This window comes from Theropithecus gelada, chromosome X, assembly GCF_003255815.1.
Source record: "Theropithecus gelada isolate Dixy chromosome X, Tgel_1.0, whole genome shotgun sequence".
NCBI classification, from domain to species: domain Eukaryota; kingdom Metazoa; phylum Chordata; class Mammalia; order Primates; family Cercopithecidae; genus Theropithecus; species Theropithecus gelada.
The window spans coordinates 57,950,404-57,965,998 of NC_037689.1; the positions used below are offsets into that span (position 1 = coordinate 57,950,404).

Below are 15,595 nucleotides of genomic sequence, written 5' to 3' on the forward strand. Positions count from 1 at the left end.
GGCTAACACGATGAAACCCCGTCTCTACTAAAAAATATAAAAAACTAGACGGGCGATGTGGCGGGCGCCTGTAGTCCCAGCTACTCGGGAGGCTGAGGCAGGAGAATGGCGTGAACCCGGGAGGCGGAGCTTGCAGTGAGCTGAGATCCGGCCACTGCACTCCAGCCTGGGCGACAGAGCGAGACTCCGTCTCAAAAAAAAAAAAAAAAAAAAAAAAAAAAGACGATGGTCCACAGGTCAAATATGGCCTGATGCCTGTTTTGGTAATTAGTGTTTTTGGAATATAGCCATTCTTATTTGTTCACCTGTTGTCTAAGGCTATTTTCATACAAAAAGACAGAGTTGGCCGGGTGCGGTGGCTCACACCTGTAATCCCAGTCCTTTGGAGGCTGAGGCAGGTGGATCACAAGGTCAAGAGATCGAGGCCAACCTGGCCAACACTGTGAAACCCCGTCTCTACTAAAAATATGAAAATTAGCTGGGCGTGGTGGTGTGTGCCTCTAGTCCCAGATACTCAGGAGGCTGAGGCAGGAGAATCGCTTGAACCCAGGAGGCGGAGGTTGCAGTGAGCTGAGATCACACCACTGCACTCCAGCACTCCAGTCTCATAACAGAGCGAGACTCTGTCTCCAAAAAAAAAAAAAAAGACAGACTTGAGTGGTTGTGAGAAGACTTATGCCCCATGAAACCTAAAGCATTCACTCTCTGGCAATTTACAGAAAAAGTTTGCTGAACCCTGCCTTAAATACAGCAAACATGAATGCTTTCAGTTTCTCCTCAGTTTCTTATGTTATCATCTTTCTTCCACCGCAGTGATGCAGTTCATAAAGTTATCGAAGGAACCTTTCTCCCAATTGCAATTGAGAACTATTGTATGCATGTTTATATACATGCAGCTCCTATTTATATCTCTTACTGCTTCATTAGTATGACTCTCTCTCTCCAAATTTGGATAGATGTTATCAGTTTTCATAGAATAGCAACAAATGTTAACCACTTTATACTAAACGTTTTCTTTTTAACTGCTTCCTAGATTTCCTGTAGTCCAAGTCTCTTAAACCTACCGACTCAATTATTTTTCTCCAGTAACATATGCATCTTTCAAAACTTACCTAATAGCTAACTCCCCAATATTATTTTTAACCCTCTACATGTATGAATTTTTCCAACACTACTAATTTTCAAATTAGTAAAAATGTGAATGTAAGAAGTATAGTAGACACTGGAGAACTGTGGCCTGCACAGACTGGTCAAATGGCCTTTGACTATTTAGAAGTGTGATCAGATCATTCTTTTTAAATTACAACTTTATTGATATGTAATTCACATACTGTAAAATTCACACATTATAGTATACAATTCAGTGATCTTAATATGTTCAGGGAGTACACACATTAGCACTAATTCCACAACGTTCTCTTCACCCCAAAAAGAAACCCCATGTCCATTAACAGTCATTCCCCTTCTCCTCATTCATCAGCCTCTGGCAAGTATTAATCTATTCTCTGTCAGTTGGTTTTCCAGTTTGGGTCATTTTCTCTAAATATTATGTTTATATAAGGCATTTTGTGTATGGTTTATTTCATTTAGCATAATATTTTCAAGGTTCATGCACATTGTAATATGTATTAATGCTTCATTTTTATAGCCAAATTATATTTTTTGTATGGATATACCACCTTTTGTTTATCCGGTCATCAACTGAGGGACATTTGGGTGGTTTCCACTTTTTGGCTATAATGAATAATGCTGCTATAAACATTCACGTACAACGTTTTGTGTGGACAGATTTCTTAATATTGTTGAAATACACTGAAGAGTGGAATTGTTGGGGTCATATGAAAACTCTATGTTGAACTTTTGAAGAAACTGTCATACTATTTTCCAAAGTGACTGTACCATTTTATATTCCCACCAGCAATCAATGAACATTCCAATTTACCCATACCCTCCACCACACTTGTTAATGTACTTCTTTTTTTTATTATAGCCATCCCAATGGGTACAAAGTGGCATGTCCTTATGGTTTTCATTTAAATGTCCCCAGTAACTAATGATGACAAATATATTTTCATGTACTTATTGTCCATTTGTATATTTTCTTTGGAGAAATATTTATGCATATCTATGATAGGCAGAATAATGACCCCCTAAAATATCTCTATCCTGATCTCTAGAAATTATGAACATGTGATGTTCTATGGCAAAGCAGAATTCAGGTTTCACTTGAGATTAAGACTTTTAATCAACCCACCTTAAAATAGGAAAATTAACCTGGATTATCCAGGTGAACCCTATATACTCTCAGGTTCCTTAAAAGTGGAAATAGAGGACAGAAAATATATCAGTGTCAAAGTGATGGAAGACTTTACTGTCCATTGATTTCTGGCTGTGAAGGTGGAAGGGGGTGGGGTGCATAAGTTGAGGAATGGGGTGGCTTCTGGAATCTGGAAAAGGCAAGAAAGCAGATTCTGTGCTAGAGCTTCCAGAAATAAACAATCCTGCTGACACCTTGATTTTCATCCTGCGTTAGGCTTCTGACAAGTGTAAGATAAGAAATTGGAGTTATTTTAGTCAACAAGTGTTTTGGTAATTTTTTATTGCCAAAATAGAAAACTAATAGAATATATTTTACTATTTTTTAATTGGGCTGTCTTTTTGTTATGGAATTGCAAGAGTTCTTTATATATTCTCAATATAAGTCCTTTGACAGATACAGAAATCACAAATATTGTATTCCATCCTGTGAATTGTCTTCCCACTTTCTTGATAGTTACCTTTGAAGGATAAAAGTAATACTTTTGATTAAGTTAAATTTATCTATTTTTTTCTTTTGTCTCTTGTGCATTTAGTATTGTATCTAAGTAGTCATATACTGTCTGAGGTCATTAAGTTTTGTTCCCATGTTTTTCTGTAAGAATTTTAGCTCAAACTTTTAAATCTATTTGTTGGCCGGGTGCGGTGGTTCACGCCTGTAATCCCAGCCACTTCGGGAGGCCGAGGCGGGCGTATCACGAGGTCAGGAGTTCGAGACCAGCCTGACCAACACGGTGAAACCCCGTCTCTACTAAAAATACATGGCTGGGCATGGTGGCACGTGTCTGTAATCCCAGCTGCTCAGGAGCCTAAGGCAGAAGAATCACTTGAACCTGGGAGGCGGAGGTTGCAGTGAGCCAAGATTGCACCACTGCACTCCAACCTGGGTGACAGAGTGAGACTCTGTCTCAAAAAAAAAAAAAAAATCTGTTTGTTATTTTTTGTAAATGGCATGATTTAGAGTTTGAAATGTATTCTTTTTCATAGAGGTGTCAAGTTATCACAGAATATTGTCACATATATAAACAATTGAATGTGAATGTAAGGATTTCTAGACTAAAAATTCTATTTTGCACATCTGTATTTATCCTATGTCAGTACTACAATGTCCTTTTTTTTTTTTTTTTGAGAGAAGGTACTTCACCATGTTGGCCAGGCTGGTCTCGAGCTGCTGACCTTAAGTGATCCGTCCGCCTCAGCCTCCCAAAGTGCTGGGATTACAGGTGTGAGCTACTGCACCAGGCCTGTAATTACTGCAGTTTTATGGTACTTTTTGAATTTGGGAAATATGAGCCTTCTACATTTTTTCTTTTTAAAGAACATTTTTGCCTAATGTGAGATGCTTGCAAATACATATGAACTTTAACATTAGCTTGCTAATTTCTGCAAAGAAAGAAAAAAAAAAAAAGACAGCTGGAATTTTGAAAAGAATTTTGTTGAATTTGTAAATCTATTTAGGGAATATTGCCATTTTAACAATATTAAATCCTGTGGTCCAGAAGATTGTATGTCTTTACACTTATTTATGTCTTCTTTAATACCTTTTAATAATGTTTGTAGTATTCAATGTACGTCTTGCAATTATTTAAAAAATTTATTTCTAAATATTTTATTATTATTTGATGCTATGTAAATGAAATAGAGTTCTTAGTTTTATTTCTGGATTATTCATTGCTAGTGTATATAAACGCAGTTGTGTTCTGCATATTGACCTTGTATTCTGCAAATTTGCTGAACTCATTTATTAGTTCTGGTAGTTTTTTGGTGGATTCTTTGGGATACAAGATCATGTCACCTGTGAATGGAGGTCATTTTACATCTTTCTTTCTAATCTGGATTCATTTTGTTTGCTTATTTTCTTACCTACTTGTCCTAGCTAGGACCTCTAGTACAATATTAAATGACAACGGCAAAAGGGGTATCTTGTCTTGTTCCTGATCTAAGGGGAAAGCATTTAGTCTCTTATCAAGTTTGATGTTAGCTGTAAGCTTTTCATTGACTGCCTTTATAAACTTGAGGGAGTTCCCTTCTATTCCTAGTTTGTTGCATGTTTCTATTATGGAAGTATATTTTATCAACTACTATTTCTGGGTCTATTAAAATGATAATGTGGTTTTGTCCTTTATTCTATTAAGACTGTGCATTACATTGACATATAGATGTCAAACTTGAAATCATACTTGTACATAGTATATAATCTTTTCTACATTTTGCTGGTTTCAGTTTGATAGTATTTATTTGAGGATTTTTGCATATATATTTTCATAAGGGACATATGAATGCAGATTTTTAACAAATGTTTTTGATTTTGGCATCAGAATGAAACTGGTGCCACAGAATGAACTGAGAAGTACACTCTTTTAAATTTTTTATAAATGCTTGTGAAGGATTGGCACTAATTCTTCTTTAAATGGTTGGTGGAATTTACCACCAAAGCCATTTTGTCCTGGGATTTTCTTTGTCAGAAATTTTTTGGCTATTAATTCAATCCCTTTATTTGTTGTGGGGCTATTCATATTATCAATTTTTTGGGGGTCAGTTTCAGTAGTTTTTGTGTTTCTGTTTATAAGAATTTGCCCACGTCATTTAGGTTATCTGATTAGTTGGTATTCCGTTGTTAATTATATAACCTTATACCCCTTTTTACTGATGTAAAGTTGGTAGTGATGTCCTCTCTTTTATTCCTGATTTTAGCAAAGGTAGTCATCTCTTTTTTTGCTTATTAAGTCTAGTTAAATTATTTTCAGTGTTGTTAATCATTTCAAAGACATAGTTTCAGGACTGTTGATTTTTTTCCTAACATTTTCTATTCTCTTTATTATTTATTACTGCTGTTGTGTTTATTATTCCTTTCCTTACTCACTTTGAACTTACTTTGTTCTTTTTGTTTTAATTTCCTAAGGTGGATGTTTAGAATATTGATTAAAGGCCTTTTTTAAAAATACATTTGTTTATAACCATAAATTTCTGTCTCGTCACTGCTTTGTCTGCATTTCATATGTTTTGGTATGTTGTGTTTTAGTTTTTCTTCATCTCAAAATAATGTTGAAATCCCTTTGTGGTTTTGTTCTTTGATCTATTGGTTATTACGTGTATTGCTTAATTTCCAAAATGTGTGAATTTTTCACATTTTCTTCTCTTATTGATTTTAATTTCATTGCATTTGGTTGGAAAACATACTGCACAGATTTCAATCATTTTAAATTATTGAGGCTTATTTCATAGACTAACATAGTCTATATTTAAAATGTTTCATTTAAAGTGCAAATGTGTACGTTGGAAAAATGTGCATTCTACTGTAGTTGGGAAAAATATTCTACAGCTATATTTTGGGTCTCATTGGTTTACGAGGTTTTTCGGTTCTCTGTTCTTTGTTGATCATGTGCTTTGTTTTTCCAATCTTTATTGGAAGTGGCATATCAAAGTCTCCCACTATTATAGTTGAATTGCCTATTTCTCCCTTCACTTTTGTCAGTTTTTTCATGTTATTGGGTGCATATATGGTTATAATACTCATTCCTGATGTCTTGACCCTTTTATCATTATAAAATGCTCTTTTTTCAATGTAAAACTTTTTCTATCAATATCTATTTTGTCTTATATTAGTATAGGCGCCCTACTCTCTTTCGATATTGTTTGCATATGACATATCATTTTGCTATCCTTTCACTGTCAACCCATTTGTATCTTTGTATGCAATGTGTACCTTTTGTGGGAATTATATAGATTATGTGTTTTTGCCTACCTCACCAATCTCTGCTTTTTGACTGCACAATTTAATCCATTTATGTGTATTCATTTATCTATTGATGAACACTTAGTTTGATTGCATATTTTGGCTATAGAATGATGCTGCAATTAACATGAGAGTGAAGATATCTCTTCAACATGCTGATTTCATTCCCTTTTCTATAAATACAACGTGGGGTGTGTGTGTGTGTGTGTGTGTGTGTGTGTGTGTATGAATACTATACAGCCTTAAAAAATAAGGAAATCTTGTCATTTGCAAAACATGGATGAACTTGGAGGATGTTATGCTAAGTGAAATAAGACATACTCAGAAAGACAAATACTGCATGGCTACACTTATATGTGAAATCAGAGTTGAACTCATAGAAGCAGAGAGTAGAATTCTGGTTGCCAGGGGCAGTGGATGGCAAATAAGGAGATGTCAATCACAGAATACAAAATTTCAGTTAGACAGAATGAATAAGTTCTGGGAGTCTATTGTACAGAATGGTGACTATGGTTAATAAGAGGGTATACATATTTTCAACACAAAACAGTAAGGGTATATTATTTAACTTTATTTAATTGTTTTAAAATTACATATTAAATACTATATATTTACTATATGTCTACAAACAATTTTTATTTATTAATTATACCTTAATACAGCTGAGGGAAAGAAATGTAAAGAAAATCCGTTTACTTTTTTCAAAAATTTTAATTTGTATTTCAAATTCTGTGGTACACGTGCAGGATGTGCAGGTTTATTACATAGGTAAATGTGTGCCAATCCATTTATATGTAATGTAACTACTAGTAACATAGGATTTGCATTTGCTATTTTTCTATTTGTTTTCTATAATTACATATCCTCCTAGTTTTCTATGATTTCATTACTGCTTTATTTTGTACTAAATAGATATTTTGTAATATACCATTTTAATTTCATCATTATTTATTTTATGAAACTTTAAAAACATTTAATTTTCTTAGTGGCTGCCCTTTGGGTTACATTTAACATCTTCTACATAAAACAGTCTCATTCACATTAATGCCAACTTAGTTTGTATAGTATACAAAAACTTTGCTCAAATAAAATTATGGTTCTTGTCTCCTCTTTGTGCTATACTTGTCATACAAATTATATGTGCTTATTCTTTAAAAGCTCATCCATACTCTAATACTTATTTCTGTATGCATTGCTTTTTAAATTAGATAGGAACAGGAAGGCATTGCAAACAAAAGTACATTTATACTTTTATATTTATCTATGTAGGTAGTTACATTTGCCTGTGCTCTTAATTTCCTTGTCTGAATTTGAGTTACTATCCAGTGTCCTTTTACTTCATTGTGAAGAATTCCCTTTATATTTTTGTGATGCAAATCTACTAATGATACATTCTCTTCATTTATATTTATCTGGAAATGTCTTAATTTATACTTCAGTTTTGAATGATAGTTTTGCTAGTTATAGACTTTTGCATGTACAGTCTTTTTCCTTCAATATTTGAACACGCCTCCCCACTGCCTTTTTGTCTTCAATGTTTCCAATGAGAAGTTAGCTGTTCATCTCTAAAGAATCCTTCTCATGTGATGATTACGTTTCTTCTTGCAGTTTTTCAAGATTCTCTGTCATTGGTTTATAATAGTTTGACTTTGTTGTGTTTAGGTGTGGATCTATTTGATTTACCCTGCTTGGGTTTTGTTGAGTTTCTTTGATATGTAGATTGTCTTTCATCAAGTTTTTGAACTTTTCATCTATTATTTCTTCAAATATTTTTTCTGACCTTTTCTTTCTCTCTTCTTCTTTTTAGACTCCCATCATACATATGTGACTATGCTTGATGGTGTCCCCAAAGTCTCTGAGACTCTGTTATTTCTTCTTCATCCTTATGTGTCTCTCTTCAGTGTGAATAATTTCAAATGTCTTGTCTTCAATTTCATTGGTTAGTTTTTCTGCTAGTTCAAATCTGCTATTGAGTCCCTTAAGTAAATTTAAAATTTTAGTTACATTACTCTTCAATTCCAGAACATTTATTTGTTCTTTTTTATAATTTCCACACTTTATTGAAATTGTGTATTTTGTGAGACATTGTTCACATACTTCCTTTAATTCTTTTGACCTGTTTCCCTTCAGTTCTTTGAAAATATTTACAATAGTTAACTTATCATGTTTATCTAATAAGTTCACCATTTGGATTTCCATAGGGACATTATCTATGAACTATAGCTTTCCTAGGTATTGGCCATACTTTCCTGATTATTTGAGTGTCTCACATTTTTTTTCATGTTGAAAACTGGACATTTTAAATAATATAATTTGGCAACTATGGAAATCAGCATTGCAGTATTTATTGTTGCTTTTTTGTTGTTGTTTTGTTTATTTAGTGATTCCCTAGACTAATTCTGTGAAAGCTTTTTCTTTATTGTGTGCAGTCAATAAAGTCTCTACTCAGTTAATTTAGTGTTCAGCTAATGATTGGATAAAGGTTCCCTTAAATTCCTTGAGTCAATAAGTCTCACAGCCTATATCAAGAGCCTCTGTATAAGTGAGTATGTTGGGGCATGTCTTCAATATTCTGTCAACTAGTTTACAACTCTTTCTAGTCTTTAATTCCTCCTTGTAAAGAGCCTCAAATTCAGCCACAGATGAGACATGAGAAGTTTCTTAAATCTTTTCTGGGAATATACACACTCCTGCAGATGTGTGTTGCAATCTAGGTTCCCAGGAAAATTTCAGAACTTTTCAAATACCATCTGAATATCTTGTTCTCAAGTGATTTTTAAATTTTTCTATTTGTGCATTTATTTATGAATAGCCTTCTTTTAGCCTTAAATGGTAATGCCACCTCAAGTTACTGAGATGTTAAAAAATTGCTGCATATATGCATACACAGAGTAATACATACATATATATTTGACAGAACCCTGGAGAGAGAATTGTGCACACAGAGTGAACTCTGAATCATGAGAGACAAAACAAATATGTACATCTCTCTGGTAGTGAGGTGTTTGGAGTGTTCCAAACTCATTATTTTCCCTCTTTTGGCTACTAGGCTAATGGTTTTCACAGCTACCACAGTTGCAAGGCTGTTGTTTTTCAAGGAGACCACAAAGCTGAATCTTAAACAATGGGATTACATCAAGTAAAAATGGCACAGTCTTCTATTCCTTCAGAGATTCAACATTTTTTCTTTAAGTAAATACTCTTTGGATTTTTGTAAGCCTTTAGGTAATCTTCAAATATCGGAAAGGACTACATTTTGACAATTTTTATTGCCAGTGTTCTCTTTCCTCTTCTGGAGAAGTAGGTTTTTGGAAGTCCTTAATCCACCATTCTGAATTTGCTTTGGTACTATGTTTACTTTTTCTTAAATAATTTTCCAGTAATGAATATTTCAAAAGTTTGTCAATGTGGTATATTTCTGAAGTACTTTCATGTTACCATTATGAACTAGCTTTCCTTGAAATTTTATTAACTATTTTTTTTTTAGATTTGCTTTTAACATTTTTCCTACCAATTTATTATTGGTTACTTTTCATCTTTTTTTTTTTAGGATGTGATGTGTTCATTTGTTCCACATCAACTTGGAGTCTTCAAAGTGAAGCAGAAGATAGAGATGATTGGTTTAGTGGCAGAAAAAGATTTGCAGTCTTTATCGATAAAACCTTTCTATCACATGTATTTAAATTTCAACAGCATCTGCAAAGCTTCGACCAAGAAAGTTGTGATGAAATCTGATGCTGGTATGCTATTGTGTAATGCCCATCTGGCTTTGTTGTTATTGTTGTTAATATTATTTTAATATACTAATTGCTTATTACACATGCACATATATGTGAAGGAAGTGCTATATATAACATATATGTATTACATATGTTATATATCATATATTACATACACAATATATAATTGCATATAGTATTACATATATAATATATTACATATATTATATATTTTATATAATATAGTATAATATATGTAATATATAATATGTAATACATATATAATATAACATATGTAATATATATATAATATGATCTGACCCAGGGGTTCTCATCTTTTAACATGCATCAAAATCACCTAAAAGGCCTGTTAAAACACATATCAATGCCTTGCATCCCGGCAATGATTATTAAGCTTGTCCTTGTTATGGCTCAAAGACTCATACATTTACAATGTTCCCAGTAGATGCTGACACTGCCATTACTGCCATTCTGAGGACTGTGCTTTGAATAGCACCGGTTTATTGATGTATACAGTTTATTTAATATTTTCATGGTTTTTATATTTTATTCTTCTTAGTTTTGTTGTTGAGGCAGTTTATAATATCAACTGCTTTTGACTATTCCATGGATTTACTTGTTGCTACTGTTTTATCTAATTCCTCATTATCTTTTATATGTTGAACAGTATGAAGTTGCTGATATTCACCTGTTTTGGACCAACAAAAAATTGAGTTTCATATGGGTCAACCTAAATCCTTCAAGTTATCATATTTTATATTTTTATATATGCATTTTTATTATTCATTTTATTATTTTGCTAAATTGTGTGTAGGTCTTTTTTTTATTAATGATTTGTATTTTCCAAATGTGTTTAGGAGTTGAGCATTTAAGTTAGAATCAATTATCTAGTGTATTAATTAATTCATGGTTATTGTTTTTAAAGTTGAAATTAAAAATACCATTTATAAACTTATATTCAATTCTATAAAAGGTATGTTGCCTTTGATCCGTAATCCCACGGGAAATTTTGTGGTCAAAGACTTGGCAAAACGCAAGAATTATGCACCTGTTGCAATGCTTCAATCAGCCACGACACGCACTCACAATCATCGCTCATGTGAAGAGCCGGTGAAGGATGTGCTGTTAGCCTTTCCCAATGACCGAGCTGCAACTATCAGGTCTAAAGACCATGATAAACATTTCAGGTAACATGAAATATTAAAACCCTGAAATTTGGAATAGCATAATGGACAACATGACATGTAGAGTCATCATCATCATCAGATCCTGCTGTTTAACACTAATGATAGCAATAATAATCATAATAATGATAAAACTGCAATTATCTTTTCCTTTTTTTTTTTTTTTACATGGAGTGAGATGGTTGTTGAATGCCACTGTGTTTGTTTTAGGTTAGAACCTCTTTTCACCTCAATATGTACTTGCCAGGAAGTGAATGGTATATAAAATGTTCTTAAAATATGCTATTGACAAGTATAGAAGAATAATATAAATAATCATCTTTGGAAATGTAACAGGTCCTTAGAGTAGTAATGTTTATTAAGTATGGTTGAAAGCTTGAGTTTATTTAAGCTAAAAAATAAAATAAAATTGTGTAAAACAATCATGGTTATCATCATCATCATTATCATCTTTGTTTGACCCCTTCCAAGGCACATTTTTTTTTTCTGCCTGCTTGTATACTACTAGTAAATTATCTAAACTTTATAATGGCTCTGGGCTTTCTGCACTTGTCTTTTTAGCTTTGGTTAGTTATTAAGCTCACTTAATTCTGCAGACATTTTCTTGCAATATCATTTGATTTTTAAGACATAATTGTTTTATTGTCTACCATTCGAAAAGTTCAGGTTTTTCTGTAGTTTATCTTATTGTTTTACAAATTCCATCCAAATTAGCCTTTTTAAAAATTATTACTTGACAAATACCATAAAACACAGAAACATAAAAACCACTCAGACTGCATTTTAAATAATTGTGTATTATAGAAAAGAAAATTCTGTTTTTTTCTCTGGCTCATTCTGTTCACTCCCACCCTGCAGAGGTGGCTTCTAGCAATAATTTTTAATGTACTTTTTTCAACTCTTTCTTAAGGTTGTACACATCTATACAGAGATATATCTATGTATCTATATAGGTATATATGCATATATCTATATATGTATCTATATAGAGATATAATGTGTTAATTTAATATTAACATTTTGTTTCTGTCTTTCTGTATTAATCAGATGATCTAAAAATAGCAGAATTTTTAAAATAAGGCTAAGTATTTACTGTTTATCCCCTGACCATAATTATTTTTCTCAATGAACACTTTTTCATATTAATAGTTAAGGCAGTATTTAGTCCTTATGTTTTCTGGCTAACAATTAGTAACTTTAAGTAATGAAATAAATTTTATAGTATATTTATGTGTTGATAATTGTAATTTCGATTTCATTTTAATGCATTTTACCTTTTCAATTTTTGAGAAGAAAATAAGGTGGGGATTTTTGTCTAGTTTTTATTTACTGCAGTATGCCTTGTGCTTAGAACAGTGTGAGGCATAGAGTAGGCACTTGGTAAATATTTTTGAATAAATAAATGAGGAAAAATACTTTATTTCCATAGTAATTTTTGTCCCCTGTACTTTGCATATTTTAAAATAACTTATCCTCCTTAAGCTGCAGAGCTATTTGTAGATGTTTCTCTAAGGAGCTGATAAGGATTTAGATATGTTAATAGTCAGCTCTTTCTCATTTAAGGCATTTACACCACTACTTCTTTCCTTATCCCTCTCTACCTGTTAGAGGTCTCAGGACTTCAAAAATATGTAGGAATTATTTCTAGGTTCTAAAGGTGATTAAGTGTCTCAGAGCTTGAAGGAAAATTTAAATATCAAAAATTGTCTTTGAACAACAAAGCATTTGTGTGCTGTCTTGTTTTTTCACTCTCTTAAAGAATTTAACACAGTTAAAGCTATACTACTGTAAACATTGAGGAATTGTTGAAGACAAGAAGAAAAATTAATTTTCATTTGACTTTGTGACTAATATCTTCATACTTATGTTTTAATTATTGAGGGTGAACATCCTAATGATTAAGAACATTTGCTGAAGATTGAGGTAGACCAAAGCCAGAAAGTGTGAATACTTGGACATTTTGTTTTTTATTGAAAATATATGGTGGGTAAAAAGGAAGAGCATAAACCCAGTTGAGTGAATCTTAGATATAAAGTAATTCACAGTTCTTTTATGAATTGTTTCCTCTATATAGGTTTATTGTTGATGGTTATTTCATAAGCTGTGAAGTTTAAAGGAGGTAGCATGTTTAGAAAAAAGATTCATTATTCTACATTTTTTTTTCTAATTTTGATTATAATGATCTAAAAACAGTTAACTTTTAGGAAACACTAGTGAGATTCAGATCTAGTTTCTTGGAGTCTTATCTGTAATCTAGCACTGTCCAAATTGCCTTTCTGACTACTTCTTCAAAGATGGGTTTAGAATAGGCACCATTACATCCCAGTGACCTTACAATGGATTGGTTTTTGATTAGATTAAGAAAAAATAGGCTTCGCTCTAGTTCTACATGCAATCATGTCTTGATATAGAATAGCATATGAGGGGAAGGACTAGAATCTGTCCTATTCGCCATTCCACACCCAAAACCTCATGTGGAAATTGGCTAGGAGGCTGTCAATAAATACTGATTGAACAAATGCATATATAAAAATATTAACATGACTTGCTTATATTGCAGGCCAATTTTCACAAAAATTCCAAGATTTGACGATGTGAATCCTGATTATGCATATACTGCACTTGAAAGACAGCGAAATAAATTACATGAAAAGTATTATGCATTGTATCTTAAATATTTAAGAAGTGTGCGCTTGCAGAAGAAACAAGCAAAGAGGTAATGTTCAGTTCCTCAAAAAATATGCAACAGATCATGGTGTCTACAGAGTCGGAATTTTTTTTTTTTTTTTTTACTCTTTGGTTTCTTTTTTCTTTTAGATGTTGTAAACTACATTTTGATACATGATAAAAGCAAAACACTGAGCTGCTTTAACTACAATTATTTCTTTTGTTACCTTTTGACTTGGAATTGTCTTAGATGGGTTTCCCCAGAAGCAGATCTTGAGACAGGGATTCCAGTGCCTATGATTTATGGAGTGTGTGCTCTCAGGAGAAACCTGTACAGAATGAGGGAAGCAGAATAGGGAAAGCGTGAGAGCTGAGGAAAGATGTGTTTCAAGTAAAGTTGACACTCAGGGTCTCTTGAGACTAAATGTTACCACATAGTTGTTGCTGGCTTGAGCCAAAGGGGCTTGTCTTTTGTGTTCCATATCAGTCATTGACTGTCCTTGGGTGTGGCAGGCATGAGCATAATTTCCTCGATGAGGTGTTTGAGAAGGGAGTCTCCTCAGCAGAGGACAATTTTATGTGGATTAGTGTACCAGTCTGGTTAAGTGGATATGAGTGAGGCAGCAGCAGTATCCACTATGGGAAATGCTTGAATTGACAGATGTATTTTCTGAATGACTTGACCTCAATTACTGATTATTCTTATTATTAATTTTATAGGGAGCACATGTATTCATATGATGATACAGACATAGGCTTAGAGCCAGGATCAGGTCTAAAGTCACCCTCTCTCTCAGAAGCGGAAATAGAAAAGGAGCTGTCTTCAGCAGCGAATTCAATCAGAGCTAATAGACTGTTAACCACTAGGAGTATAGCATCCCAGGAGGAAGAGTCCCTGAGAAGAAAGGCATGTGTAATACTTTACATTTGGTTATTCCATGAGATTTCTTAAAATAGCTTTTGCTAATAATGAATAATTCTGGAAAAATATGATTTTTTACAGGTTCACAAGAGACTTAAATCAGAACCATCCACACCGCAGGAAAAACGTGATTGCAGCTTCATTTTGACACCAAAGCAAATTCATCAAGTAATTGTTGGTGAGAATACACAAAAACCTACTATAGCCTTTAGTTTTTTATAAAAAAAGATTTCTTAAAGTATTATTTATATTTCATAAAATTTAAAGTATGCAAGTATCACCTTTGGAAATATAAGAAGTCCTCAGAGTAGTCATATTCATTAAGTATGACTGAGAGAATGAGAATGAACTTTAGTAAATTTAAAGTTATATAACCACCTTCGCAATTTCATTTTAGAATGCTGCCATCACTGTCATGCCCGTATGCAGTTACTCTCCCTTTCTTTCTTTCTTTCTTTTTTTTTTTGAGACAGAGTCTCACTCTGTTGCTCAGGCTATAATACAGTGGCATGATCTCAGTTCACTACAACCTCCACCTCCCAGGTTCAAGTGATTCTCCTGACTCAGTCTCTCGAGTAGCTAGGATTACAGGTGCAGCACCACCACATCCAGCTAATTTTTTGTATTTTTAGTTGTGATGTGGTTTCACCATGTTGGCCAGGCTGGTCTCGAACTCCTGACCTAAAGTGACCCACCAGCCTTGGCCTCCCAAAATGCTGGGTTGACAGGTGTGAGCCACCGTGCCCTGATCAGTTACTATTTCTACCCCTTGCCTCAGACAACCATTAATCAACTTTCTATCTCTATACAGTTGCCTATTCTGAAAATAAATGGAATTATACAATATTTAGTCTTTCATATATTGCTTGTTACACTTAGCATAATGTTTTTGAGGTTCACCCATGTGGTAGTATGAATATTTTTGTCCTTTTTCTATTGAAACAGCACCCTGTTTTATGAGTATACCACATTTTGTTTATCAGTTCCCCAGTTGATGGACATTGAGTTGTTTTCAGTTTGAGGCTGTGAT

At 33.2% G+C, this 15,595-nt stretch overlaps 1 protein-coding gene across 1 annotated transcript in view; it reads left to right on the forward strand.

Annotated features, from left to right (window-relative positions):
- Positions 1-15,595, forward strand: part of CFAP47 (cilia and flagella associated protein 47) — a 434,654-nt gene that overhangs the window by 34,468 nt on the left and 384,591 nt on the right. Inside the window, exons 9-13 of the mRNA XM_025371837.1 lie at positions 9,603-9,792; positions 10,766-10,979; positions 13,537-13,692; positions 14,364-14,550; positions 14,647-14,743. Of these exons, the coding sequence (XP_025227622.1) occupies positions 9,603-9,792; positions 10,766-10,979; positions 13,537-13,692; positions 14,364-14,550; positions 14,647-14,743 (844 nt within the window). The remainder of the gene's footprint in view (positions 1-9,602; positions 9,793-10,765; positions 10,980-13,536; positions 13,693-14,363; positions 14,551-14,646; positions 14,744-15,595) is intronic.